The sequence below is a fragment of the Lagopus leucura genome, unplaced genomic scaffold (assembly GCF_019238085.1).
Source record: "Lagopus leucura isolate 7727_CA_CO unplaced genomic scaffold, USGS_WTPT01 Super-Scaffold_100039, whole genome shotgun sequence".
NCBI lineage: Eukaryota > Metazoa > Chordata > Aves > Galliformes > Phasianidae > Lagopus > Lagopus leucura.
This window is the reverse complement of record NW_024962288.1, coordinates 2,588,128-2,614,792: the sequence shown is the minus strand read 5'-3', so window position 1 is coordinate 2,614,792 and position 26,665 is coordinate 2,588,128. Positions and strand designations below refer to the sequence as shown.

Here is a 26,665-nt window from a genome sequence, read left to right as displayed (position 1 = left end):
GGCTGACTCATGTTTTTTTGGCCTGGATGAATCATAGCTCTTGAACTCCATTGCTAAATTCATTATGCAACAATTATAGGGTTGGAAATGCCACCCTAAGTGCACACAAACAAGCTGGCAGCAATTTTCCCCTCCTTTTCTCTCACCCTGTGTTGCCAAGAGATCTCCCTTGAGAGTTTGCTCGTTAGCTCTCAGCGCCGTGCTGCAGGTGAGGGGCTGCTCAGCACCCTGCATCACTTTGCCCTTGAGCTGGAAAGTCCATCCTTTCTGGAGAGGAGAGAGAGGTCAGCCAGGACGGGAGGCTGGAGGTGCACAGCTCTGCTCATCCATGCTAGCTGCCTTCCCTTTGTCGCAGATGGCATGTATGACACTGTGCTGTAGTGATGGCAGCTCTAATGGTCTGTATGGGGAAACCCCAAGGATGAGGCATTGCTTTGCAGCAGTTCCACATAGCAATAGGGGATGCTGGCAGCATCACACAGGTGCGAAGTCCTGGCTGGGTAGTTCAGAGGTCAAATAACTGTCAGAGGAGAAGCACGAAGGACGATGTGTGCCCCATAGTGCCTGAGAAGCCACCACTGTTTATCTACTACTAAGCTGAGATTTGTACAGGGCTTGGCTTTTTGTTACTGAGGTCTTGAGCAAACGTTCGTCTGGTCCATGGAAATAAGAGGGGCTTTGTACCCCATGGGCTTTGCTAGTTGACTTTTCCAATTCACTGAGGCTGCTGGTGGGAGTCGTGCTGTAGGTGTCTGTGGGATACAGAAGGACCATCTCTACCATCTGCAGGATCAGATTGCAGTCTTTAGAACAATCCTGTGCCTAAATTTGGCTTTCCCTATTGGATTTTTCTGCCATCCAAATAAAACAGCTTCAAAGAGCAAAGCGTTCAGCTGAGGTAGGGATGAAATGGCAGGGTGGATATCTGGGAAACTGCAGAAAATCTCCCTTGAGCAGCAGTTCTTTTGGGGAAGTCTTCCTCTCCTTACGAAGTCTGTTTGCACATAAGGGCATAGCCATGTATTGAGCATGTGAGAAGACTCTCCAGGAACACGGTCATGGCACTGAGCTTGCTGGAGTTCAGGAAGCATCTGGACAACACTCTTAGACGTGTAGCCTGAGGTTTTGGGTGGTCCTCTGTGGAGCCAGCAGTTGGACTCGATGATCCTTCTGGGTCCCTTCCAACTTGGAATATTCAGTGATTGAGCCTTGTGCTCATGGATGGACGAGGAGAGGGACCCGTGAGCAGGGAGCCCTAATATTTGTAACAACAGAAGTGGCAGAAGCAAAGTAACAGCAACACCACTGAAGATGAGGCAGTTGTGGTACAGTGATGGCAGTCAACTCAGTGCATGAAAAATATCCCAAGTCATGTTTGCAGAGTAATAAATGATAAACATTTGATGAAAATTTGTGTAAGAACAACCATATTGTGAGTGCAACAGGTCAAGCCAATGTGCCATCTCTGATTGTGGCTATGAGTAGATGCAGAAAACATGAAAAGTAGGGCATGTATGGTGACGTACGGGTTGATAACTGCGCCTAAAAATAAGGTACTTTAGAAACATAAAATCTGCCTCGCAAGCAAGGCAGTGGCAAGCAAGGCGGGTGTTTGATTGAGGACTGAAGCTGGTGATGCTGGCGCTGCAGAAGGCTGTGTGTTGTTTAAATCTGATGGTTTGCATCTGAGATGAGACAAAACGAGCTGGGCATGAGCCGAGGTGGGAAGCAGTGGTGGGGCTGTTGGTGGAGATGCTTTCCCTTGGCCGAGGGCAGCAGCGTCCTGCTTCTCGTGCAGCGCTGATGCTGGTCTGCATGCCAAGGAGCCCTCGTCCCCTGGAAGTGTTATGGGGCAGCTTTCTGAGAGATGCACTGAAATACTCCTGTGGGCTTCAAGAGGACGGTTGCCCAGTGGTGGCAGTATCAGCTGGTACTGATCCTCACTGCCATTGTTGTGCATGGGTTGATACCTATAGCTGCTGCACATTACTGCAGTGAAACCTGACTGTGCTGTGGGTGTTGGGTTGTAGAGGTGGACGAGGGCCTGAAATTTTTGGCATGGAGGAACAGTGGGCACGTGGCTTAGTAATGGAACAAATAGGTCGTGGAGTTCAGGGCATAAGGGCAGTGCCGTAGGCCACCAACTCAGATGCGTGAACTGTATGGAGCAACATTTTGTGCACTGTAGTGTGAATAGGTTGTTTTTCCCCAAATCTCTTTCCTGGCAGAGCCTGCGGGCTCCAGGTGGATGGGCAACCCCCCTGCCCCAACAAACAGGAGATGGATGGGCTCCTTGGTGTTGTGTGGTTGAGATCTCTTGAGGGTCATCGTAACGGTTATAGGTGAGCTCAGTAATGTCAGTCAGCATTAGAGCTGAAGGCATTTGGTTAATAGTAATTAAATGCTACTGCTCTTTAAAAGGAATGAATCAGATTGTGGGGAAGAGCATCTTCTACATCTCCCGCAGAATCAATAGTCCTCCTGGCAGGTGTGTAACAGGCACCTTCAGCTCCCATCAGTCACATCCATGCCAGTCACAGAGCAGCTGCAAGCACTGCGTCACCCCAGCACTGCTTTGATCCCATGGGGTGCTGCTGTCACTGCCTGTGCACGGGGTGCCATCCATCCTGCAGCTGGGGATGCTGATGTGCAGAGAGCACTTGCCTCTTTCTGAAAGCTCCCAGGGCCGTGTGGCTGCGGGCAGAGAGGAGCTGCAAATGGAAAATCCATTCCCTTATCTGACCCAGTGCTGTGCCCCAGAAGGGCAGTTCCCTCTGTTTTTTTTTTTGTTTGTTTTGTTTTGTTTTGTTTTGTTTTGTTTTTTTTTTCCCCATTGCCAAAATGTGTGCAAGTGGCTTTAAACAATAAAAGGACTTTGGTCAAAAAGTGCAGCATGCAGGCTAACAGCACTCCATATCTTACAGGAAGGGTGTGGGCTTCTGCAGTGGCGCTTTTGAGGTCCTGATGGAAATTAGCCTTATTTTTTTTTAATCCACATCTTACTCTGAAGCCTGATTTGTGGGCACTTGCTGCTTTCAGGCTCGAAGTAATCCAAGTTGGTAGCATGTGATGTCAGCGAGGAGGATCTGGATGTGCAGGTCTGCGTGCATCCTCCAGTTGCAGGGCTGGTACGGAGCGGAAGCTTTCCCAGGAAAACAAATGGGAGGCGGTGATACCGCTGCCACACACGGGCCGGGCTGCTCCCCACATTTCCACCTGCATGCATATCATGAGCTGTGGAAAAATAAATGGAGAGCCGAATGGGAGACTTATGCCCCCAATTAATTCCCGTTCCATGTAATCAGCGCTGCTGCGTGCTTTTCCTTCCCTGCCAGCTGCCTGGCTCAGGGCTGGGTCTGCCTGGTGTGAGGGCAGCTGGGATTGGGTTTGTGTTTGCACACAGAAGTCCCGCTCTGATCTTCTTTTCTGTGCCTGGGGGCAGGGATCCCGCTGCTCCTCTGATGCTGGAGATAAATTTTGTTAGCAGATACTCTTTTTTGGGAGAGCAAAGGGGAGCGGTGTGTGTAATGAATTCCTGAAGGAATACAATTTCGTTGTCTCTGAGCGTCGTGTCCTCTGGGGCTGTGACGTGCTGCCCTGGCTTGGCTGCGGGCAGAGGGGCTTTGCTCGTGGCTCAGAGCACGCAGCTCTAATTGGAGAAGACAAATCGATGCAATTAGTGCGTGGTCCCTGAAGATTTGCAGGCTATTGAACAGTTTTCTCTATTACACAAGGCTTGTTCAGTGTGTGCTTTGAAATCAAGCCCTTGGACTTAGTTCTCATTTGAGCTGGTTTCCAACTCCTGGCTCAGTTCTTCTTGTTCCAGCTGGTTGACGTGTCCCCGACCCTGCTCTAAGCTGGTGGCTGGAGCCTGGAGTGACCTGAGAGCAAAAGGCACAACTGGCATTTCTAACTGCAGGGCCAGCGGGGGCTGCTCCAGCTGCAGCCTTGGGTGCACTGCATGGAGCAGAGGGAGAAGCTCTGCAGAGCAGCTCCGGCTTCCTGTAGGAGCTCAGTGGCCACCACGTGTATGTCTGGGGACCGGGGCGGCTTGTTTCACTTGCTGCTGAGGAGCAGTGTGTCCCCATGCAGCCTCGGGCACGGGAGCGCTGCTCAGCACAGGAGGCCTTTCTGAAGGAAGCACAGAAAATAAGCCTGCATTGAAATACTGCTGGGAAAAAAGAATGTATATTATGCTGGGTTGGGTGTTCAAGGGAATTATGTGGTGAAAATATTGAGGGGACTTTCCTCAAACAAGTGCCAGCGTTATTAAGGGTGGAACAGTTGGGAGGAGAAGAGAATGAGGTGCTTACATTTTTCAGTTACCAGCATCAGCTCCAAAGGAGATCTTTGGACTTGCTGTTTCTCTGTTTTCCTCCTTACTCAGATTTCATTCCCACTGCTCGCAAGGAACGTACTGAGGAGGGAGAGATTATCTGGAACCAGCAATAAAGCGCCCAAAGCCAAACATTTTTAATTCTCCAAGGAAGAATTGAGTTTTATGTTTCGAGCTTCCTGTTCAGTGAGGAATTACAGCTTACATTGATTCACCTTCACTGCCAAACTTCCCTTGTTGCAAACAGGTAGAATAGTCTCTGAGCTTCAAGAAGGTAATTGGGGCACAGATTAAGTTACTCACTTTGCATACAAGGAGCCTGTGGGAAAGCCAAGGATCTCTCCTGAAACTCCCGATTTCTGATCAGATCTCTTGCCCAGAGGACGTGTTCCCTCTGTTCCTCGCTGGGGCTTTGGAGCAGCCCGGCGGAGCTGTGTCCCTTAGGGCTCTTGGTGAAATCTTTTTATGTTTCTCAAATAGCATTTCTCACTGCTTTGATTTTCCTTTCGTTTGCTCATGCTAGATGTGTGCTGCTTAAAACACTGTAGATGCTGAGTGAGGAAGGGAGCAGTTTGCTTCTGAGGTAGCAGTGAAATGAAGTCATGTAGCAGTGCTGTTCACTATTCTCAGTGCTGTGTGGTTACCCTGCAGGTGCTGTGGGGCTCGCAGGAGTTGCGTGGTGCTTGTGAGAAGAACTAGCCATCAGAAGCCATAACCAGATTGAGTTGATCAAAGCCCCGATCTGCCTGGCCTTAAGCACCTCCAGGGATGCAGCATCCAAAACTTCTCTGCCACTGCCTTTCCACCTGAGTCACTGCATGCAGATCCAGCCAGGGTCAGGGTGCAGCCTGCCTGGCGAGGTGTGATATCGGGGAATTGCACATTTCAGTTGCAAATAGAAACCCTTGTGAGGCTTGGAAGCTGCATTGCAGCCTTTCACCACAGGCTTTCTGGCATCCTTCTCCCCTGTGGTTTGTAGGAAATATGACTTTCTTGTGGCATTGCATGGGGAAGAAAGCATTTGGGGCTGGGATTCCTTGGAGGTGCCTTGCATCTCTGTGCTAGCTGTGGGCGATTTGAACTCCCAGTCCAGTGCCTGGCCTCTGATGTCAGGTTGTCTGTCCTCTGTCATCGGGCAGACGCAGCAGCTGAGTTTGCTGTACAGGTATGTGAGATTGCAGTGGTTTGGGCAGTATTTCTTGGCACAGATCCTTATTGGCAATGCTCGGATAAACCATTTGCCCCAAACATGGGTGGTGAGACATGCAGTGCTCTAAGAAAGCAAGAAACCTTCAGTTCTGGGCTCTGGTCATCCTAACGAAACCCTCTTTTCTTGATGTATTCTGTGCTTATTTAAAAAAACAGCAAACAAAAACTTTTGATCCTTGGTCCTTCAGTCCATCACCCTGTGCTCTTGGTGGCTTTCTGGCATCTCTCTGGTTGTCTCTGCATGCTGTTTGCTAGTGATGAAGAACAGCTCTGCTTTCTCCAGCTGTGTGGACAACCTCACTGGTCACCTAAGCTGTGATGCAGAGCACACCTTGTATTGATGAGCAGGGACAGTGCTGGGGGTGATGCATGGAAAAGGAGCCTGTGAGTTCTTCACTGGTGCTCATTGCTGGATGCTGGAGGTTGTGATGGGCTGGTCACTATAACAGCACAGCTGAGCCTAAGTCCTGTTGGGAAGGTGTAGGGGGAATTCTGCTCCTTGCAAGAGTTGATGAACACAAAGTAAATAATTGGGCAGCTGCCTCTGCTGCAGGCTGCTTATGTGCTCTGGTCCCTGCTATAGGCTTTCGTGCTTGGTTTCCAATTCCAGCTGAGAGAAGATTAACTTGAGGTGGGGAGGAGAGGGCTATTTCTGTCGCTTTTCACGCCTCTGACTTGTCTTTATGCTGTGAATGCAGATGTTTCATCCAGTCCTGGGCCCAGTCCTGCAGGTGTCTTCCCTCAAATAGTCCAGTGAATGGGAACGATCATTTCCACATCAGCAGAGGCTGCTCTTGTACGTTCTGCCTTCGCTTGAAAGGTGCTCAACTTAAAGGAATTCTTTGGCTGTCAAACTACTGCCTTGTGTCCTGTTTGCTCTGCCAGTTTGTGTGTTTATATTTATCTTTTTCTTAAAAAAATAAAAATAAAAAAAATAAAGTGGAATAAAAATTAAGTTGCTTGATGACATTTACATGAAGGGCTCTTGCAAGTGTGTGCACTCTGCTGGTGTCATGCTGTGCTTTAAGCAGCCCCTTGAGGAGATGTGGCAGGGGATTTGCAGGCCTTAGCTCTGCCTTGCCCCACTGCTGGTGACAGACTGCTTTCATGGACCCAGCCTCATCCTCAGCAGCGCTGCAGCCACATGTCTGCGCATTGAATGCTTGGTAGGATGGACTGGGGACGGCCCTGGAACAGGAAAACAAGTGTGCTCTGTTTATCTCTTTCCAGGGTGTGAACAGCAGCCACTGTATCTGATGTGAGAAAATGTTTGTATACAGGAGGTGAAGGCAAGTTGGGGGTGCAGTGCACAGGGTTGGCAGCTGAAGTCAGAGTGATAGAATCATAGAATGGTTGGGCTAGAAGGGACCTTAAGTCATCCAGTCCCACTCCCTGCGGTTGCTGGTTTGCCCAGCCATGGCCTCGGGCACCTCCAGGGATGGGGCACCCACAGCTCTGGGCAGCAGTGCTGAGGCCTCACCACCCTCTGAGTGAAGAATTTCTTCCTAATGTCTAACCCAAATCTCCCCACTTCTGGTTTAAAGCCATTCCCCTTGTCCTTCCACAGTCTGTCCATGTAAAACACCAGTCCCCTTCCTCCTTACAAGCTCTCTTCAAGGGAGAATCAGCGTCTTCTGTAGTGCAGGTAAGACCAATGCCTAAAATAATCCTCCTGAACTTAGTGAGATGCATCTTGGATGCAAGTGAGCCACACTATACAGGAAGCACAAACTTTTTTTTTTTTATAGGCTGTGTTTGCATGCCATTGCAGGCACCACTGTCTGACACTGCTGGAGCAGGTCCTTCCTGTGGCTGCAATATAGCAGTGTGTGTCTCACCCTGCTCCTGGCCCTGGCACGGCCGCCCTTGCTGCCCCACATCTCGCAGGATGTGCTCGGCTCCGAGCTGCTGAGCTCACGGAAACAGCATGCAACGAAGTGCTGTCTTTTTCTTTTTCTTTTTTTCCCCTTTTCTTTAAATAAAACAGAAACCAAAATGCACTGCCTCGAAAACCGCAGCCACCCACACAGCCAGCTTCTGTGTCGCTTTGCAGGTAAACAGATGCTTGGCCTGTAAGTTTGCTGTAATTGGACTGTGCTGCATGTGTGATGAGATGTCAGCATACCACTTTTTTGGTACAGCAAGGGAACCAGGTCACTGGAAACCAGTGATGGGGCTGAGGTGTTTGTGGGGCTTTTTTGGGATCTTTCAAATTTAAAGGGGGGAGGTTTAGGTTGGATATAAGGAAAATGTCTTCTATGGTGGAGGTAGTGAGGCACTGGCACAGGTTGCCCGGCAGGTGGTGGATACCCCATCCCTGCAGACACCCAAGACCAGGATGGACCAGGCTCTGAGCAACCTTCCTAGGTGCGGATGTCCCTGTTCAGTGCAGGGGAGTTAGACCAAATGAGCTTTAAAATTCCTTCCAACTGTAAGGATTCTGTGATTCTGTCTGAGGAAGATGCTCGATGCCCTGTGCCGAAGTCTGGGAGCCAAACTGTATATCCCTCCCTGGGGAGCTCTCTACTCCTTTAGAGGTTGGCTGGGTGGTTGGAGGACCGGCTGGTTCTTGGTGCTGAAGTGGCCTTGATGGGAGCAGCAGATACCTCCTGGTGTTCATCCCCCTTTTGCCATTTTGTTCATTCTCCTCTATGGGCAGCTCATCTCTCCCCGTTTTTCCTGTTGTGAAAGAGGAAAGCTGAAACGTGGGTAAGCAGAGCAAGGCACGCTTCTCCTTGCCTTGTAACTTGGTGTCCTGCTGCACCTCTCACATTTGGTCCACAAGGAAAGCTTCCAACTTGTCTTAGGCAGTCAGAGAAACACAGGCATAGTTTACATGCTTCCAAAAACCTACAGAATTAGGCCATCATTTCTACTTCAGGTGTCTCTTGGGGTGCATTTATTCCTCTTTCATCAAACAATGGTGGAAGCGGGCTGGGAAAGGAGCTGGGTGGGAGTGCTGATGCGCTACGCTGAGAGGCATTTCCTGCCCTTATCTCTGCCACTCGAGGTATTGTCAGCGGGCTTCAGATCTGCAGCCCGTGTTACTGCAGTGCAGATCGCCAGAAAAGATACCTGCAGGAACGCCCGCGTGGGCCAGAGCTGGGCTCACGGGAGGTGGGAAGAGCTTCCCAGCAAAATGCTGTGCCTGGGAAGGGTGTCGGGTCTCCAAATAAAGGCGTTTTGGGAAGAGGGCTGCGTTGATGCCCGCTCTGTGGAGCTGCTTCTGGAGGGCGTTTTGAGCAAGTCCTTGGATTGCTTGGTGGGATCTCTAAGGAAAAACTCAGCAAGGTTTTGGGTTTGTACCTGCGTGGAACTGAAACATTATTATTATTAATTTAGTTTTGCAATCTTGAGTTCTCGTGGGACGTAAACAGTTTTATTTTTGTTCACGTCTATTCTAAAATTCTCAAAATAAGGTTTGTGGGGGCTACTGAAGCTGCCCTTGGCCTTCTTGGCTGGATGAAGCAAGCTGCCTGTGTTCTCTGGCTGAGTTTGTTTGTTTTCAGTTTTCAAACCAATTATCTCATGGAGGAAGTGGCGTGCCTCGCTGTCAGAACCGCAGTATTTATAGGTGAGGTCAGACCCCGGTGGAAAGTGTGGCAGTATTTGAAAGGACTGGATGTCTGTGCCTTGTGCAATTCACTGAGATGCAGCGGATGTACTGCACGGTTTGGACATCTCCCAGCAGCTCCTCGGAGCTCTGATATTGTATGTGACTATTTGTAGCTTGCTTCAATTTGGCGTGGTACACGTTCAGTGGGTCTATTTGGAATGGACTTGTTCAGTTCACTTGTGGCACTGACTTTATTTCTTGTGCATCTTTCCCTGTTGGGTTGACCCATAAATCTGGGGCACGCTTCCTTCTGCTTTGCAGCAGATGATGGTGGCTGCCTGTGGGCCTCCCAGCTTGCTGCTCTGTGGTGCTGCTGCTCAGTGATGTCTGGTGTTGTGGTTGCACCACGAGTCTGGGTCTGCACTGTCACTGTACTTACTGCTGTGAGCATGGAGGCTGTACAACAGAACTAGAATGGTCTACAGCGTCATGGAGAAAATGTCTGGGAAAAAAATGCACACCAAATGCCGTGTTTTTAAGTAGCTGAGATGGTTAAAGTGTTGGTAATGCCTACGTGGGAGCCACATCCTATCTGTCTGCCCTTGGCTAAGACTGGTGTAAGAAGGGCCAATGGGGTACAAGCGATGCTTGTGGCAGATAGAAACCTGCCTGGGGATGTGTCTCTCCAGAGTTGTCTAGGGAATGATGTCTGTGAAACACTATGGAAGAACTTCTTGTTAGTTCACTTAAGCTTTGTTCTGCTCATAAAGGAGGGCTACCTTGAACTTCAGGCGTGAGTGCATTGTATGTTAGAACTGCTACTTAGTCAAGAGGGTTTTGCTTGGGTATTTGAAGTGGGTGGGAAGTGGAATCACAAAGGTCAGTGAGAAGAAGCGAGTGCTTGAAGTGCAATTAAATGAACCTTCTTTTGAGATGGTAGGTGTTGCCTGTTGAGTTTTCCAGTGGGCTGATCATAATCATTTGTCTGCGTGGGGCAGTGAGAATTGATCCCTCATACTTACCTCTCATTTCAGGCTTCCACCAACTTCTCATTAGACTGCGATGGGCCCTTCCCAGCTTGGCCCCAGGATGCTGGTATAGCACCAGGCAGCCACGATCCCGAGGACCTGTGGTAGGACACCATTTCCAGCTGGGACGTCCTCTGGCCCCCCTTTGCCAGTAGAAGCGATGGATGCCCACGTGGACCTCCTGACAGAGCTGCAGCTGCTGGACAAGGTGCCCACGCTGGAGAGGCTGCGGGCGGCCCAGAAGCGGAGGGCTCAGCAGCTGAAAAAATGGGCACAGTATGAGAAGGAGATGCAGCACAAGAAGCGGAAGCATGAAAAGAAGAGAAACGCTGTTAACCGGAAGAAAGTGTCTTTCGAAGCCAGTGTTGCTCTGCTGGAGGCTTCTCTGAGGAATGACTTGGAGGAAGGTAGGGAGCTTACATCTGGCAGTTCATTTGTTTGGCTACCTGTGACATCCATGTAGCTCCTCAGTGCGAATCTGTGTTGACATCCACGGACTGCCCTTGGCATGGACTGGTCTCTAGAGTGTTGCTATCTCTGGCATAGCTATGGGCTGGGGCATTGAAAGCAATGTGAGATACCAGCGTTACCTAGAATGACACCAGGAGTGGGCACAAAGTGACAGGATGGGGCAGGAGTTATGACCGAGATCTGGGAAAAGGAAGGCGGCTTTCATCTCTTTCCTTTTCACGCTTTCCTTGTACAGAAGGTGAGAAACGCTTCTTTGCCTTCTGGATGTGTCTATTTTAGAGGCTTTTCAGAAGTCTGTCACGGGGATTTACATGTCAGTGTAAATCTTTTCAGCTTCCCTGCTTGAGAGATTGATTGAGAGCTACATGGGTGTATAGATTTTTTCCCTATTTAACATAATGAAAATCATTTCTTTGCTTAACGCTTCCCGTGGAAGAGAAAGTTCCACATTTTTCAGGAATTGGTTTAATGGCACCGTTTCTGTTTTGTTTTTGTTTAAAATGAAGGGAAGAAAAAGATGCCTAAAAGCCAATCCCAATTAACCTCAGCACTGCACGGGGGAAAACCTGTGAGCTCTGGGAAACCACGGCTCTGGCAGTTGTTTGGAAGCGGGGCAGCTGAGCTGAGCTCTGCTGATGCCACCAGCACTACTGCTGGGTTTGGAGGGACAGCAAAAGAGGCCTCTTACTCTCCCAAATGAGAGAATTGGGTCTTTGTTCCTATAGTGGCCGCTGCAATTCTCCTGTGATTTTAATAAATGAAATAGAGAACTTCCAACTTCCAAAATACTTCCAACACAGTAACTATTTTAACAAGGAATCTTCCCTGGGAGGAGAGCTTGAGTCACTGGTTACACACAGTGGCCAACCACCTGCTTTGCTAAAGGTTAAGATACCTTTAAGAGAGGGATTTGTCTGCCTCACCTCTTCCTCTGTATCTTGGGTATTAGCACTGTCCTTGCCTGCTTTCCTAACAACCAAGTCACTGTGTACCGTGTGTCATAAAGTCCACGTCAAAACAGTGGGCTTCCTACTGGGAACTGAGGGCAAATGCTCCACAGAGAGGTAAAAATATTTCTCAGGGAAGTCCTGGAGCAGTCTTTGGGATTGCTGCCAGGTACTGAAATTGATGTGATCTTCTAGATCCACTGGTGTTGCAGAGACAAAGAAAGCCTTGGAAACCTACAGTTGTGTTGTGTCTTTGCTAGGGAACGTTGCTCTGGATTCTGCCATCTTCTGCAAGAAGCAGAATATACGGAGGGACAGCAAGAACCGGGCCTCGTGAGGAATCTCCCCAGAGTTACGTCCTTGTTTCTGAGATGGCCTTTCACACACCTGCCCTTATATCCCGGCGCTGCTTGGAAACGGAGGGCCAGTCCCTCAGCGGGCCCAGGTGGTGGCTGTAGGCCATAACCAGGGGTGATTCCCCTGCCCAGCTGGATTTCTCAGATGCCTCGAGTTTATTAAACTCCAAATAGCCTGCAGGCAGGTTCTGTCCCTCCGTGCTGCGGCGCTGGTGTAAAGGGAAGGAAGAGATGGCAGCAAACCTAGATGTCAAACTGGGAATATTTCCTTACCGAATGCTGGAGGCCAAGTGAGTGAATTCCTGGCCTTCTGGAGGTCCTTGGGGATGATTTCAGCATATGAATCATCTTCTGTTTCCATGTGGGAAGAGGAGGGGGAGGAGAAATATAAATGATTTAAAGAGTTGAGAAGCTCGTGTGAGGAAAGTTTAGAGCTGGGGGTGCCGTTAGCGCTCGTCATCTCTTGAGCAACCTCCAAGCGGGCGTGCAATTTGCATCCTTTATTCATATTCTCTATTTATAACTTTCTAACTTTCTCACTCCAGAGGTGGAAAAGCGGTGACATGGGCACTGTGCAGTGAATTTGGGATGAATGGAGCTGAAGAGCCAGTTAGGGTTCTGTCAGGAAAGCACGCTGTGCTGTGACATGGCCTCCGGCTGGAGGACTGAGCTCTGTGGGGTGGTGACTGTGAAGGAAAAACCCAACCTTGCCCTTTGGAATAGCCCCGAGTCCCGGTTATGCCAACTGTGGGATACAGCATGGCTGTGTGGGGCAGTTCTTGGAGAAGGAGCCCTGCAGGTCTGTGTGGAGCAGGGTTCGGGGAGCCCCACAGCAGGCACTGCAGTGGGTTCCTGTGTGCCTACAGTCATCTACCTCATCTCTGCTCTGTTTGGACAAGGACCAATTCACCATGCTTCCCATTTTGGAAAACAGGGTGGTGAAACAGGGCTAAAGGAGGTGACACTGACAAGGAGTGTGGGCAGGAGCCGTGAGCATCTCCTGCGACAGATCTGTCAAAAAGTCCCTGGTTTAGCAAACAAGCTGCTGTGAACAACTCGCTGGGATCTGTTGACAGAACCAGGCCTGCGCTGCTACCTGCCTCGGCTGGGGCCTTTGGCTTGAAGCTGAAGGACCTACGGACAGCTCTGAGGGGAGAATGGGGATCTCTGGACCCACTCCATGCTCCCCTACAGAGAAGCTGGGAAGACCATTCTCTGGAGGAGCAGCACGCTCTGTAGCCATTCTAAATGACAGTACACTGAAGGCCCAAGCCCAGCCCGAGGCACAGCCTGATGTGTCTGCAGGATGATGACGTAGATGGGTTGGATGGGTGAGGGGGTCATGGGAGATCCGGAAGGATCTCTGTCTGCTGTGGGACATGAGATGGCTGGGGATGGACAAAGCTAGCCTGGGGGAAAGGAGCACAGGCTAGATGTGTTGCAGCAGTGTTGTGCTTAGCTTCTGTTATAATAGTTAGGAAGGAGAAATGCTTTATAATGCAATAAAGCTTTGCAAGCCACTGTTCTAATTGCCAAGAAATTGCAAGGGCTTCTGAAGTCTGCAAGGTGACGGATGGAGGCTAGTCCCAGGGTGGTTGGTGGCTGCTGCCAGGCTGTCGTGTCAGGCTTTCTGCATCACTGAACTGCTGCGGGAGTGGTCCTGGGGAGCAGGAGAGGGGCTGGTGATCTGTAAATGGAAGATGGAGCTCCCAGAGGCTGCCTAGGGGAATGTGTGGCATTTGCTGCCTAGAAGTGCTTTTCCACACACAGCCCGTATGCAGAGGGAGCTTCTACCCCAACGGCGGAGACTGGAAGGTTTGCCCTAGCTGAGGGCAGGCTGTGCTCCTTTCGGGGAACCAACTGCAAAATAAAGCACCCAGAGGACAGCCTCACCTTCCTGCAGTGCTGAAAGTGCCCTGGTTTCTCCTGCCACCATCAACATGGGCCCTTGTTCCCATGGGCACAGCTCGGGCAGCATCAGAGTCCTTCAGCTCCCACCTCCTGCAAGCAGTACTCAGTCGGGGCAGAGAGTTATGTCAAACAGAGCTTCTGGAGGAATTTAATCCTGCAGATGCTCATGATTGATGCCCCAGAAGCTCAGTGTTGGTCCTGGCGTCCAGCAGAGTGGTTTCCATTTGCAGTTTGTGGTTTGCTGGGTCCTCCCTCACTCCACTGCTTGGCAGTTTGGAGCTGTGCAGGGCAGGCTGAGGTTGGCTTTCATCTCATTGAGAAGATTTTCCCTGGGAGGGTATAAGTATTGCACAGCTTATTTGTGCAGGCACATCCCCCATGTTTCCCTTCATAATGACCCTTAAATCTCCTCAGTGCTCAGTAATACCGAGGGTGACAAGCCCTGTGTGCGAGAAGCACAGCCCTCCCCAGGCAGCTCCTTTCCACCTTTTTGGAATAAAACCAACCTTGTCATTGCAAAGGCACTTTAAAGAGAGGCCCTAATTAGTGTCTATAAATTGCTTTCGTTAACCTTTCCTAGCTGATGCGATCTGTTCCCTTGTTACTAAAAACCTTTTATGAGGTGCCTTAATTTTCCACCCACATTATTAGTCTCCTGAAGCTTTTTACATGGAGTTCCTGTGTCCAAGTGTATGAGCAAGTGCATTTATCTGTCTCGGAAGATTTTTCTCCTGGGTTTTGTGCCTTTTGAAGAGCATTGAAAGAAAGTGCCTTTTATTGCCAGCAGTCTGAGTGTATACCTGTGTGCTTGGGGAATGATTAGAGTCAGAAATGTAGAGCTTCTGCACAATAACAGAGTGTTTCTTGAGTCTTTAAAGTCCATTGGCGTGGAAATGAAACCCCTTTCCTTCGAGGAGCCCTGCGTGGGAGCTCCTGGCAGTCAGGGATTTTGTTAATTCTGTTAATGCCGGCTGCTGTGTCTTCCAAAAGCAGATTCACACAGTTGGCCACATTTAACTGGGCTTTTTTCACACACTCCCAACCTGATGCCGAGGCGGGGCGGCTCACATATGGCAGCCGACGAGATGGCATCCGGGGGCACAGGCAATATTGAGTATGTGCCTTTCTCTGTTATCACAACAAATGGCTGCTCTGTATTTATTTATTCTTTTCCTCATGACTTTCTGGAATTTCAACAAAGCAGGAGAAGTATTTCCATAAGAGCTACGAATTCCAAAGGGTTTTTTTTTTTGGTGCTTAAAAGTCCATCTCTGGGTTTCCTGGGGTGGTTCCGCCTCCCCAACTTCAGAGTCAACAGAAATGTTTTGTTTCAAATCCCTTTCATCCAGAGGGTTTAAGACATGAGCAGAAATGCACACCTTATCTGTTGTTGGTTTTTGCTCTATAGTTCTAGAGTATCAATAGCACGTGGTATTTCCTGGTGAAAACACAACTGCAAAAGTACTCTGTAATAACGCACCCTGGCTGTCCTTGCTAGGATATGCTAGGGTACAGTGATATAGGAAGCCTCACTGGGATTTTTCTTATTATTTTTATCCAAATATATTATATCCAATATATATATATATATATATATATCCATATATTATTTTATCCAAATATATTTATTTTTGTCCAAAATGAAACCCCCAGATGTGTGCGTGCTGCCTGCCCTCTCGCCTCCCGGGGTGCATCTGCCCCTTCCCGCTGTGTCGGCACAGGGAAATGGGTGATTTTTACATGTTCCTTCAGTTCCTGGCTTTTACACTTCAGCATTTCTACCATTTCTGATGCCACTGGAAGTCTTTCTTTTATATATCCTGCAACGATCTTACAAGATGAACACCCAGCATTGGATCAGAACTACTTGTCTCTCTAGGGTTCTGTTTGGATTCAAGGCGCTTTGAATCCAGGTGGGATTGGCTGATGAATTGTTTCTTCCTGAACGTAGTTTAAATCATTTAATCCGCTTCTAAAATTTGGCTGTAGTGTGTTCTGGAGGTGGAAGTCAGAACCATCTCTTTGGTTTCACTTATAGGCTGTCTGCTTGTAGGCCCCTCTTATTTACGAAAACATGCTAAAAAAGGCAGTTTCCTGGCAGTGAATGGCTCTTAGCCAGACCAGGCTGCATAGCCCATGTGTTTAAATCTGGCACAGCTCTTTGGTGCTGCTGATGGTATTGCTGGTATTGCTTCTTCGTGCACCTGCAAGGAGGGAGTGCTCTGAAGGAGGTCCGGGTGGTGGGGAGCAGCTGGGGCTCTTGGCACATGCATGGTGCAGCAGGTCTGCCATGTTGGATCGCCATCTGCCCTCCAGCCTTGCTCAGCCAAATTGGGGCCGCCTGTGCTGGGGCTCAGGGTGCTCGTGCACACAGCAGAGCTCCGATTCTCCTGTGTTTAACCTTTCTGTTCTCTCTCCTGGCTGCTCTGCTTCTGATTGTGGCAGGGCAGCCTTGGGTGGCTGCGCTGTGGTTGTTATCTGTGGACTGCCAAATGTCAAAGCCTGAACTTCCGCATCTGAGCCCATTAATATTTGCTGATCTATTGCTCTTGTTCTGAGCCGGTGACTTCCCAGCCTGTCTGTCCTTGTGATTTCCCTGGAAGAATTGCTGCCTGCTGACTGCTGAGGGTATGGCTGCTGGAATGGGTCGTGCCACACAGCACGTCTGACTTCCACAGGGTGAGGCTGAGGGGCTGCTGCTTCAGCTCCCGGCTCTCCGGTGCTGTGACGTGGGGTATCTTGCAGTTGATGCATTTATCACCTGCCTGGCTGCCTTCCAGGTGTGTGCTGTTTCCTATGCTCAGATAACTGTGTGTTTTGTCCCCCTCCAGTAACAAGAAATAAGAGAGCGTGGATAACAGCTCAGTCAGAGACCTCTGCTATTTTCTGTGTAATAAGCAGCAGCAACCTGGATTGAAATGTCGGCTCTCTGCCCACGTTGGCTGTGACCTCCCCAGCCAAGGCTCTGCAGAGCTGTGCTGGTATCTAATCCAATTCTGTCGGAAGCATGCAAGGCGTCAGCGCGATCCCTCGCTGGTACCTGGAGTTTTGCAGCATCACTGTGTTTGTCAGTGGGTCTGGGCTAAGGCACAGTTCCATAGCCAGCTCTTTTTTGCAAATGAATGTTGGTGGGGAAATGAATATTTTTGGAGGTGAAGCCTTCTTGCAGGACCAAGCCATTCACGATTGATGCTTGCTTTATCCTGCTGCACTTGAGAACATGATATGTGGATAACATGCATGGGCAGGAGAGCCTTTGCTGCAAGCTGTGGCTATGAGTGGCTGCAGGCTCTGCTTTCTGCCCCCTCTCCTGGTCAAGGAGAACTTTAAAAGTGGATTAAATCTATTTTTTTTTCCAGATTTAAATTCCTGGCTTGCTGGATTGAGGCCAGCGCTGCTCAGCTGGTGTAGGTTTCTTCCTCCTAGAATCATGGAAAATAGAGGTTGAGCGGGCCCTGGGAGGTCATGTAATCCACCTCGTGCCCCTAGGCAGGATCAACTGTATCTAAAATGCTTGCTAATGAGGCTGGGGTTAGGTATCTTAGTGTATTTATAGGCACCTGCACAACACCAGAGCGCATATACCTGTGCATGCACTCTTGCTTCTCGCTCAGCTCTGTGTATTCTCCTCACTTGCTCTTATTTATCCTCTTTATTTTGCTTTGCATCCCATCCTTATGTGTATTGACTGTGAGTTTTCCTACTTCCGTGAAGAATGCTCTAATTCTTTCTCTCTCAGCAGTTGCTATGGCAGCTGGTGCAGGCAGTGCCTTATGACCCAGTGCAGAACGGCTTTTGCATACACTCCCACTGCTTGGTTCTTCCTCTGGAGCCTGGCCAGATTTTTGGGAAACCTTATCACCCACTGCAAATGCCTTGACAAAACGAAAGGAAATCAGATTCTGGCACAACCATTAAAAATATCCTAAGCCTTGCTGCTCTCAAACCCGTCGCCCAAAGGATGCTAAATAGGCCAGGAAGATGCTGTTTAATTCTGTCTGCTGATGCCTTTGTAATCAAGAGCCGAGATGCAATCAAGCACCCTGCACTCCTTTTAATTCGGGGAACAAGAGCCCATGTGCAGCTCCTAGCAAGCAGATGCAGTTTCCACTGAGGCCACTGCAATTTGCAACTGCTTATTGCTGAGTTTGGCCTCTGCACCCCTAGATGGCATGAGGCAGAGTGGCTGTAAGTGTTATCCATGTAGGAAACGGGCTAAAGTCAGTGTTTCTTATGCTCAATGTGCACTTTGTACCAGCATCCATCCTTGCAGCCACATTTTTCAAGCTTTGACCTGGGCTCCCTGTTTAATGGTGGGCCTTGGCTGCCCAGCTTTCCATAGAATGGTAGAGTTGGAAGGGCCCTCAGAGATCATCCACTTCCAACCCTGACTGTGGGCTGGCTGTCCAGTTGCTAATTGCAACTGGTCCAGTTGCACCAGTCCAGGTTGCCCAGGGCCCCATCCAGCCTGGCCTTGAACACCCCCAGGGATGGGGCACCCACAGCTTCACTGTCAAAAATGTCTGTTTCAAAAGAGTAAAATTGTACCAAGAAAATATTCTTGAATGAAAACATTCATACAGCAGTTTTCCTGTGCCAAGGCGTCTCCACTGTCAGTGGGGAGAGGAGAGATCCAACTGGGGGCTGCAGCCGAGCCCTGGGGCTGTGAGCTGTGCAGGGACCAGGTGAGGCCAGGCACACGGCCTTCTGCACACAGCTGGCTTCAACCTACTTTGCTTTCTGTAGCTTTCGAACTTTTCTGACCTGGTTTATTTTCTTTCACTTCAGATAGAGCATCTTTAATTAGCAAGCTATCAGGGCAGAGCAGGACTCTTCAGAAAGTAAATGGGACTCTTCATTTTGTTCAAGTCTTGGCTTGGTAGCCTGAAATAGCAGCCTTAGGAAGGGCGGGCTGCGGGTGCTCACAGTCCATCCTGCTCCTGTGAGATGGGCCAGTGGTTATAGAGCTTTATGTAAAAGGGCAACTGGAAGGGATTCCCTGTGTGCTTTCATGGCAAATCCAATCTCCAATAACTTCAATCACATTGCTGTGAAATGTCATGGATAAGCTGCTGCTCTCCCTTCTGCCACAAATTATACTCATCTGTGACAGTCTTCCATTGCTCCTCGGAATGAAGAGAGCTGTTACTCCAGCACTGGTCAGTATTGAAGCTGCGGCATGGATTCAGGGTTTGGACCATCACTGCAGTTTCTTTTCCTCTGTGCAGCTTTCCAGCTGTGGGTTTCTTGTGCCATTCCCCAGTTCTAAGTTGCAAACCTAGTGCCATGGACACTTGTGCATCCCGTGGAATGGGCATGGCTGCAGAAAGCAGCAGAACAGGCAGGGATGAATGTGACATGGGCAGAGCAGCATCCTCTGAGACCACTGTCTGACTGACAGTGGGGAGGGAGCTGTTGGTTTGGGAGCAGGGACTGTTCAACCTTGGTGCTTCTCACATTAATCCTTCTTGTGTTAATGGGCAGCACCACAGCTGTGCAGTGATTAGTGTTGTTAATGATGGGCCAGTGGAACAGAACTCGGGACTCCCTGCAACTTACTGAGGTTACACTTAACCCAAATCAGCCCCTGGGAAAAAGTGTTGGCTGTGAGTAGTGGGGAGCTCACCTGGGGCTGTGCAGGTTGGCTGGAGGAGGCAGTGGCTCTCAGTGCTAGTGCTGGGATCTGCCTCCCTGCTGAGGGCAGACACAGTGCTGCTGCTGCACGTATATTATGCTCCTGGACAAATAAATGTCACTTTATAGCTGAGTGCTTTGCCAGATGAATCTGGATCAGTCTCCCTCCCCTTCCTAATCAGGTTAGTTTTCTTTTGCTCTACTGTATTAGGAGAAACCCAGCCTGGTGGGGCTCTATTTCCATCCACGCTCATTCAGCTGATGGCTCTTTCCATCTTGGCTTTACCTGCAGTACTGCTGAGCTGTCTCACGCAGGTGACAGTCTGCTGTATGACTTTGTACATCTTAGCTAGTATTCACTGGGATTATTTTTTGCTGGGTGTTTTGTTTCATTTTCAGACAGTTTAGTTTTATGTTGGTGAGGTGCACTAGATTTAAAGAGATGACAATTGCTCCTAGCTGTCAGAAGGAAAACACTAATTATCCATCATGTTTTGCTGAGCCTCTCTTGAACTGATTTACCATAGAAAACAGTTTTCTCATCCTCTGTCTTTGAGAAGTCTGATTCCTATGAGTTCTGCTCTCTTGATGATGGGGACTTATCTTTGTGCTTAAAAGAGAAAAAAAGCCCAGCTCGGGGTTAAAACATGTGACAGCCCAGAATTTAAATCACCTGGCTTTAGGAGCACCAAAGCGTCTGTGCTGATGTGCTGTGAAGTCAGTGCCGATGTGCACTGATTTGCTGTGCTTTCCTGAACGCAGCAGGGTTTGGTGAATGCGGTGGGCTGTTTGTTTGCTTTGCACAGGGCTGAGTTTCAGAACAAGCCTCCTGTTCCTGTGAGACAAGATAAGAGCAGTTGGGGGAAATGCAGCTGCGGTGCCTCCCATGGGGCTCGGCTACAAACCGTGCTTCCTGTCGCTCAGAGCAGCACCACTTCCCTGTGTGTCCCTGGGCTTAGAAAAGCTGCTCATGTATTTGTTAAATAAATCAGGTTTCTGATGAGCTATCCTTGGCTGCAGCCACGTGTGGTATCTCGAACCCATCTCGCTGTGCTCCTGGTGTTTGTGACACAGATGCAGAGAGGGCATCTTCCAGAGAGCCTCACACAGCCGCTTCCTGCCGCCTGGTCGTTTTGTTTTGCTTTTGTGAGCAGCAGTCAGCAGTTTTTATCAAACTCACAGAGGGGAAGTGTTGGTGCATTCATTGCCCTGTGTGGTGCAGCAGTGGGTGGGAGCAGTTGGTGGCTCTGCACAATGAGCCTGCCCTCCTCCCTGCTCTTCGTTCTGGGGATGTGCTTCAGCAGCACCAGACGCTTCCTGATGTCCAGTGAGAAATGGATGCTCCATCCCTGCAGGTGCCCAAGGCTGTGGATGGGGCCTGAGCAGCCTGATCTGATGAGGGGCAGCCAGCCCATGGCAGGGGTTGGAACAGGATGATCTTTAAGTTTCCACCTGCCCCAAGTCATTCTATGATTCTGTGATTTATCCAGGCTTCTGCATCTTCTGCAGTTCCATCAAGACCCTCCTCCTGCTGCTGTTGGCACAAAGCAGCAAGGTGCAGCTGGTGGAGGAGCAGCCTGGTGCTGGCAAAGGAGGTGGCCCTGTCTCTCGCCCTGTCCCTTGTCTTCCCCACAGTGACTGCTGCAGCTCAACCAGTTGGATTTCTTGGGGTCAGCTTCAAGAAATGTCCCTCATGAAGGGCAGCTCTGTGGGGTTGCGAGTCTCCAGCAGTAGAGAGGTTAACGTGGGCTGTCCCGACCATGTGGCTCATGCCAAGCCTGATTGTCATCTCGCTGCTTTTAGCCCTGCAGTTGTTCTGTCCCAGAGCACTGCCTGTCAGTGAGGACCGTACGTTTTTTGCTGGGACATCAGCCCTTGCTCCAGTGCTCCCTAATCCAAACTATGGAAGGGAGCACTGCAGCTGCCTGTCCTCCTTGTGCCCTTACCAAAAGAACACAGCAATGTGTGCCAATCCTACCAGCACAAGGTGCTCCATCCACTGCCAGTAGCTTGCATGCATTTCCCTTGTGCGGTCAGGGCCCAGTTTCGCTCACTCTTTGCTGGCAATCTGCTTCTTCTCAAGTGTCCCCTGTGCTTTTAGAAGAGAGGTGATGTGCTGGTGGGGCTTGGAGCTGTGCAGTGCTTGCTGCTCCGATGACCGGCGGCAGCAGAAGCGTGTGGGGCAGCTCCAGCTGCATGCATCCTCTTTTCAGAGGGGAATAACTAGAATTTGTTTGAGATTTGTAGATCAGGTTTCCGTTACACAACTGTACGGCTTTCAGCTGCTCGTGTGACAAGCAGCCTTGCTGGGTGCCCTGGTCTGGTTGGCTGCTTTCCCCTGGAGCAGCGCTTTGTGATGAGGTGCACAGGAGGAAACAGACTTCTGTACTGCAGCACCGGCTGGGATGGGAATGGAGGCATAGAATGGGACTTCCTTCAGTCTTTGTAGAACATGGGAAGCATCTCAGAAGTGTTCGTTCCAGACAGGTGTGAGAGGTTCAGGGAGCGCACAGGGCCTTCTGCTGTTCGTTGTCACATTTCTTGTATTGCCACAGCTGAAGGGCATGCAGCTGGGCCTGTTGCTCCTGGGTAGCATTAAACACATAATGAAGAACTCCCTGACGTGGGGAATCCATTGGTGAAGGAACTTTCTTGTATGCAAACAGGAGCAGAATAAAATGGTTCATTAACAAAGCTGGTTTTTATAGAGCAGTTAGTAAAGTTCTTCCACCAGCGTGGAGAGGAGAATGGTCTTGCTGTTGCTAATGGCAAAAGCTGATGGGGAATTTTAATGACTTAATTATTTTGAAAATTGTGTCTTCTTGGGAAACACAACATACTTTGGCTAACTGAAGCTTTCCTCCACCGTTGCAGAAAGGAAAATGATCATTCCTCTGAGCTTACTCTTTGCTGAAGGGAATAGAAGGCAGTTGACTTGAGGCTGCTTCCCCATGGCCTCACTTCCTGGAGGCCATGGAGCTGTAATGCGTCAGCCCTGCTGGGAGCACTCATGTTATGCTTATTAACTTTGTAGGGAGCAGAACTCAGGTAAAACTTGTGAGAGGAGGAGTTCAAGAGAGTCCTCAGTTCTGTGTGCAGGTGGCACAAAGATGAGGTGAGCTGGTCTGGATGCAGAGCTCTGTGTGTCAATTAGAGACCAGCCCAGCTGGTGGCCTGCTGGTTTCGGGACAACCTGAAGATTTGTTGTCTTTGACTCTGAGGGCTCATGTAAGGGGAGTTCAAACCTTCTGCAAAGAAATTAGGAAATGCTAAGGAAATGAAGTTTTTCTCCTATTGATACTCAAAATAACAGAGCTTAGAGGTGGATTGCAGGGCTAGCAACCTGCAGCAGGTTCACACTGTGGTCTTCATTGAGCAGAGCATCCTCAGCAGGGTCAGGTTTGGGGTCCATAAGGCGAGTGGTCTCCAGCTTCAGCCCTGCACTTGGGTTACCCGTGTCCCCTGTGTGCAGCAGCCAGGTTTCTCTGTGAGCCTCCTGCCAGGTCTGTCTCATTCACTGCAAATCCTCCAATGGCTGCAGAAGGGCTGCGTTTCTGCCAAGCGTGGGTATTAATTTCTGATTCAACTCTTAAACATGTGAACCAGTTTCCATGCAGCACTGATTACCTCTGTCGATGTTCTTCAGGGATAATCTCTGACTGCTCTGACAGTGGTTTGTGGTTGCCAAAGGCTCAGAGAGGAGTCCCTGTAGCTCTCCCACTGTTTCCTTTTTCCATAGCCTCCAACAGTGGCGTGCTGATGTGCTGAGTTAGTAGTGGGTTTGGTTGCACTGAAAACAAGCCTGCAGCATGAAGAGGCAGGCTGTGCAGATATTTCCTGGAGTTAGGCTTGCTGGGTGCACAGCGGTACAAAGCTGTGCTGTGCCTGCAGGCCAGGTCCTGCTCGGGTGGCTGGGGGCTTTGCAGCTGCTTGGTGGCTGGGGCAGCTGCCTGTGCTAGAATCAGGCTGCTGTGTTGCTGTGAGCACAACAAATTCAGTTCCTTCACTCGGTTCTCAGGGCTGACTGATGGAGAGGACAGGAGAGGACAGCAGGAGCACTGCCATGCGTGGAGCTGGGGCTCATGGTGCTGTCACAGCCGTGCCATGGGCTGTCACTGTGACCTTGCTGGAGAAAGCCAAACCTGTGGAGCCTTTGCTCTAACATAGGCTGAGGTGTCACATCTGTGAAACAAGGCAAACATTGGTGGTAAAATCCCAGGAGAGGGCCTGGAGCTCCTTGCTGCTGGCTCTCTGGATGAGAGCTCTGCTGAAATTCAAATCTATGCGTCACTTAAATCCGCTGCTGAATAATTGCAGGCTGCTCCAGCAGGAGGGCTGCAGAGGAGCAGCCGGTATTTCCCTGGTGCGGTGCAGGGCACTGCTTAACTTGTGTGAAAGTGTTCTTTCTGTAGTGCTTGCTTCTTGAAAGGAAACTACAATCTTTTTTCTTATTTTTTTTTAAAGAAAGGACTTTCTACTGAGCCGTTTCCTTTCCGGCAGTGTAGCGTTTCCAGTAAGAAGCCGTGCTGTCAGGTGGGGTGATGATGCAGCAGGCTGTAACTCCTGCTGTGTCCCCAGTCCCTGTGCAGGCGGCAGTGGGTGGCACTGGGGCAGGGGGACGGGGCTGCTGCAGCTCCTGCTGTGGCTGCATGGCACAGGCATGGGTCAGAGGGCTCTGTGGCATTGCACATCCCAGCACACTGCACAGGGCAGGCACTGCAGCGACTGTGTTATGAGTGTGGGGTTTGATCTTGAGTGTCTTCAAGATCTTCATTCCAGGTATCCTGTAGTACGTGGAGGCAACTTTGAAGGAAGAAAAAAACCCAGAAGTGCTAATCAAGGTCATTGCGGGTGCTGGGAAGGGTGAAGAAGGTGCAAAAAAAGCCAGAGGCAGAGGAAGGCAGGACATACTCATCAGAAAGGGACTCTGTGCTTGGGGAGCAGCTTTCCCTGTGGGGAATTGCTCTGTGCTAATGCAGAACAGCTTGAAAAGCACAGGGATGCTTCCCCTCCAGCACAACCTCTTTTCTGTTACTCCAAATAGAATGTTTCCTGTTTTATAATTGAGCCTCTTGAAGGCATTCCTGTTGCTCAGGTCAGCGTACAGCTGCTGAGCTGAGCCCATAAATGCCTGAAACACGAGCTGGGGAATGGGCTGTTGACTCTGGAACCTAATAACGCTGTAAAACAGCAATAGGAACTATTTCCTGCTGTACAGAGCAGGTTGCAGTATCCTGTTGCAAGTCCTGCAGGCTGCTTGTGTGCAGAGCATGGGGTGGTTGTGCAGTTCTGCCCTTGGCCCTGTTGCCTGTTGTCTATTGTGATAATGGAATGGAGAGCTCCTCGTGTTCTGGGACAGCTGGAGGAATGTACCTCCTGACACCTCTGCTCCCTTTTATTGAAACACTTCCTAAGCTATAATTGCTATTAAAGCCAATTAATTTTTTTACCGCCTTTTGTTTGTGCCCTGGAAGATTTATTTTCTAATAAGCTTAGTATGGACTTCACAGGCAATGCCTGCTGCACATCTCAGTAGGTAGGTTTTGGTCCCTTACATCAGAAGTAGCCTTTGAACAGGTATTTAAGTGGGATCCTCTGTGCTGCTCAGATGAAAGTCTTTAATGTTGTGTTGTCTGGATGGATTTGTGCTGGCATCATGGCTTCAGGAAGAATTTCTGGGGGGAAGAAAGCTGGAAGAGCCCAGAGCAGTGGGAGAGGAGAAAGTTCTGGTGAAGCATTTATTGCTTCTGTAGGTCTTTCAGCTAATTCTGCGTGAAGCAGAGGGGTCTGCACACTGAACCCAGTGTGTAAGGAGCCAGCTGCAGGTGGGTTGCAGCTTCCTGTGGAGCTCCATATGGACACTACTGTCTCACCTGGCTCCAAAGACCCTCCAAAAAGAATCATAGGTTGAAAAAGAACATCAGGATCACCCAGTCCAACCTCAGTCCATCTCACCATGCCTACTGACTGCATCCCTCTGTGCCACATCTCCATGGTTCTTAAACACCTCCAGTGACAGTGACCCCACCGCTCCTGGGCAGCTGTGCCACTACATCTTGTCTTTCTGAGAAGACATTTATCCTAATATCCAACCTGAAGGGGGCCAGTCCCACCTGCACACTGTGCAGTGCCTCGTGCTGAGCATCGCAGCACCCCAAAGCCCTGCACTGCTCAGCTCATCGCTGCAGCTTCTGAGTTACTAATGGGGAACTTCACCTTGGTCTCCTTGACCCATAGCTCTGTAAATCTGACTTAAAGGTTTTTATTAAGGTCTCTTCAGGTAGTTGCAGTTCTTAGAAAATACTCCAAAATGCCTCTTAGAGAGAGAAGAGGCTCGTGGGCAGCCCAGGTGTCACTGTCACAATGATATTGGGGAATCTGCTTTCCTGGCTGCCTGCCCGCAGCAATCCTGCTGAAGGCAGCTGAGCCTGAGGGTTATATAAAACACTCATCCCTTCAAGCTCATCATCTGTTTAAAAACCATACCAAAATGATTTATTTATTCTTCTGATAACAGATGAGGAATGGGAACCAAGCAAATAAATTCAGCTTCCCTTTATGTGTTTAGTATGTCCACCATGGACCAATGTCACAGTTAGGGTGAGCAGAAGGGGAGGAGGGGATGCTTTTTCATGTGATGCCGCATCCTTAGGAGGGCTTGTCAGACAGCAGCATCCTGTAATTTTTATTTTCTCTATTGGAATGAATTTGGCTTTGTTTCTGCTGTATCCTCAGTGCAGTGCTGGCTGCAGATGGGTAGCTTGCATAGCGTTACTCATCTGAATAATCCCAGGTGGATGGCAGCCATAAAAGAAAGATGCTTCAGCATTACTAGTGCTGAATGGATTTTGTGAGCCTGAAGTCCTGAAGACACAGAACAAGAGAAATGTGGTCTGCAGCAGGGCCTGGCCAGTGGCCCAATGGTCACAGTGCTTTATCTCTTTGGGCAGTAGTCCCTGCACTGTGTTATCCTCGGTGCACGGTACTGTGATGATGGATAGGAGTCCAAACGTGGTGCAGAAATGGTTGAAGTAGACACTAAGAGGGGGAGAAAGTATTGGACTGCATGCATTAAGCAAATGTGTAAGTTGTCAGCAGCTCTCAGTTGGTGTGAATGAAGGCTGGCTGGGAAGCAGACCGTGGAGCATTTGCACAGGAGGTGGCTGCCCCACTGCTCTGTGGATGTGGCACGAGGCATGCAGGGCTCTGCTGGCCTC

General features: G+C 49.7%; 1 protein-coding gene across 1 annotated transcript in view; it reads left to right on the top strand.

The window, feature by feature from the left end:
• Window positions 1–26,665, top strand: part of PPP1R16B (protein phosphatase 1 regulatory subunit 16B) — a 49,037-nt gene that overhangs the window by 4,574 nt on the left and 17,798 nt on the right. The window contains exon 2 of the mRNA XM_042883680.1: window positions 10,136–10,536. Coding sequence (XP_042739614.1) covers window positions 10,290–10,536 — 247 coding nt within the window. The 5' untranslated portion in view covers window positions 10,136–10,289. The remainder of the gene's footprint in view (window positions 1–10,135; window positions 10,537–26,665) is intronic.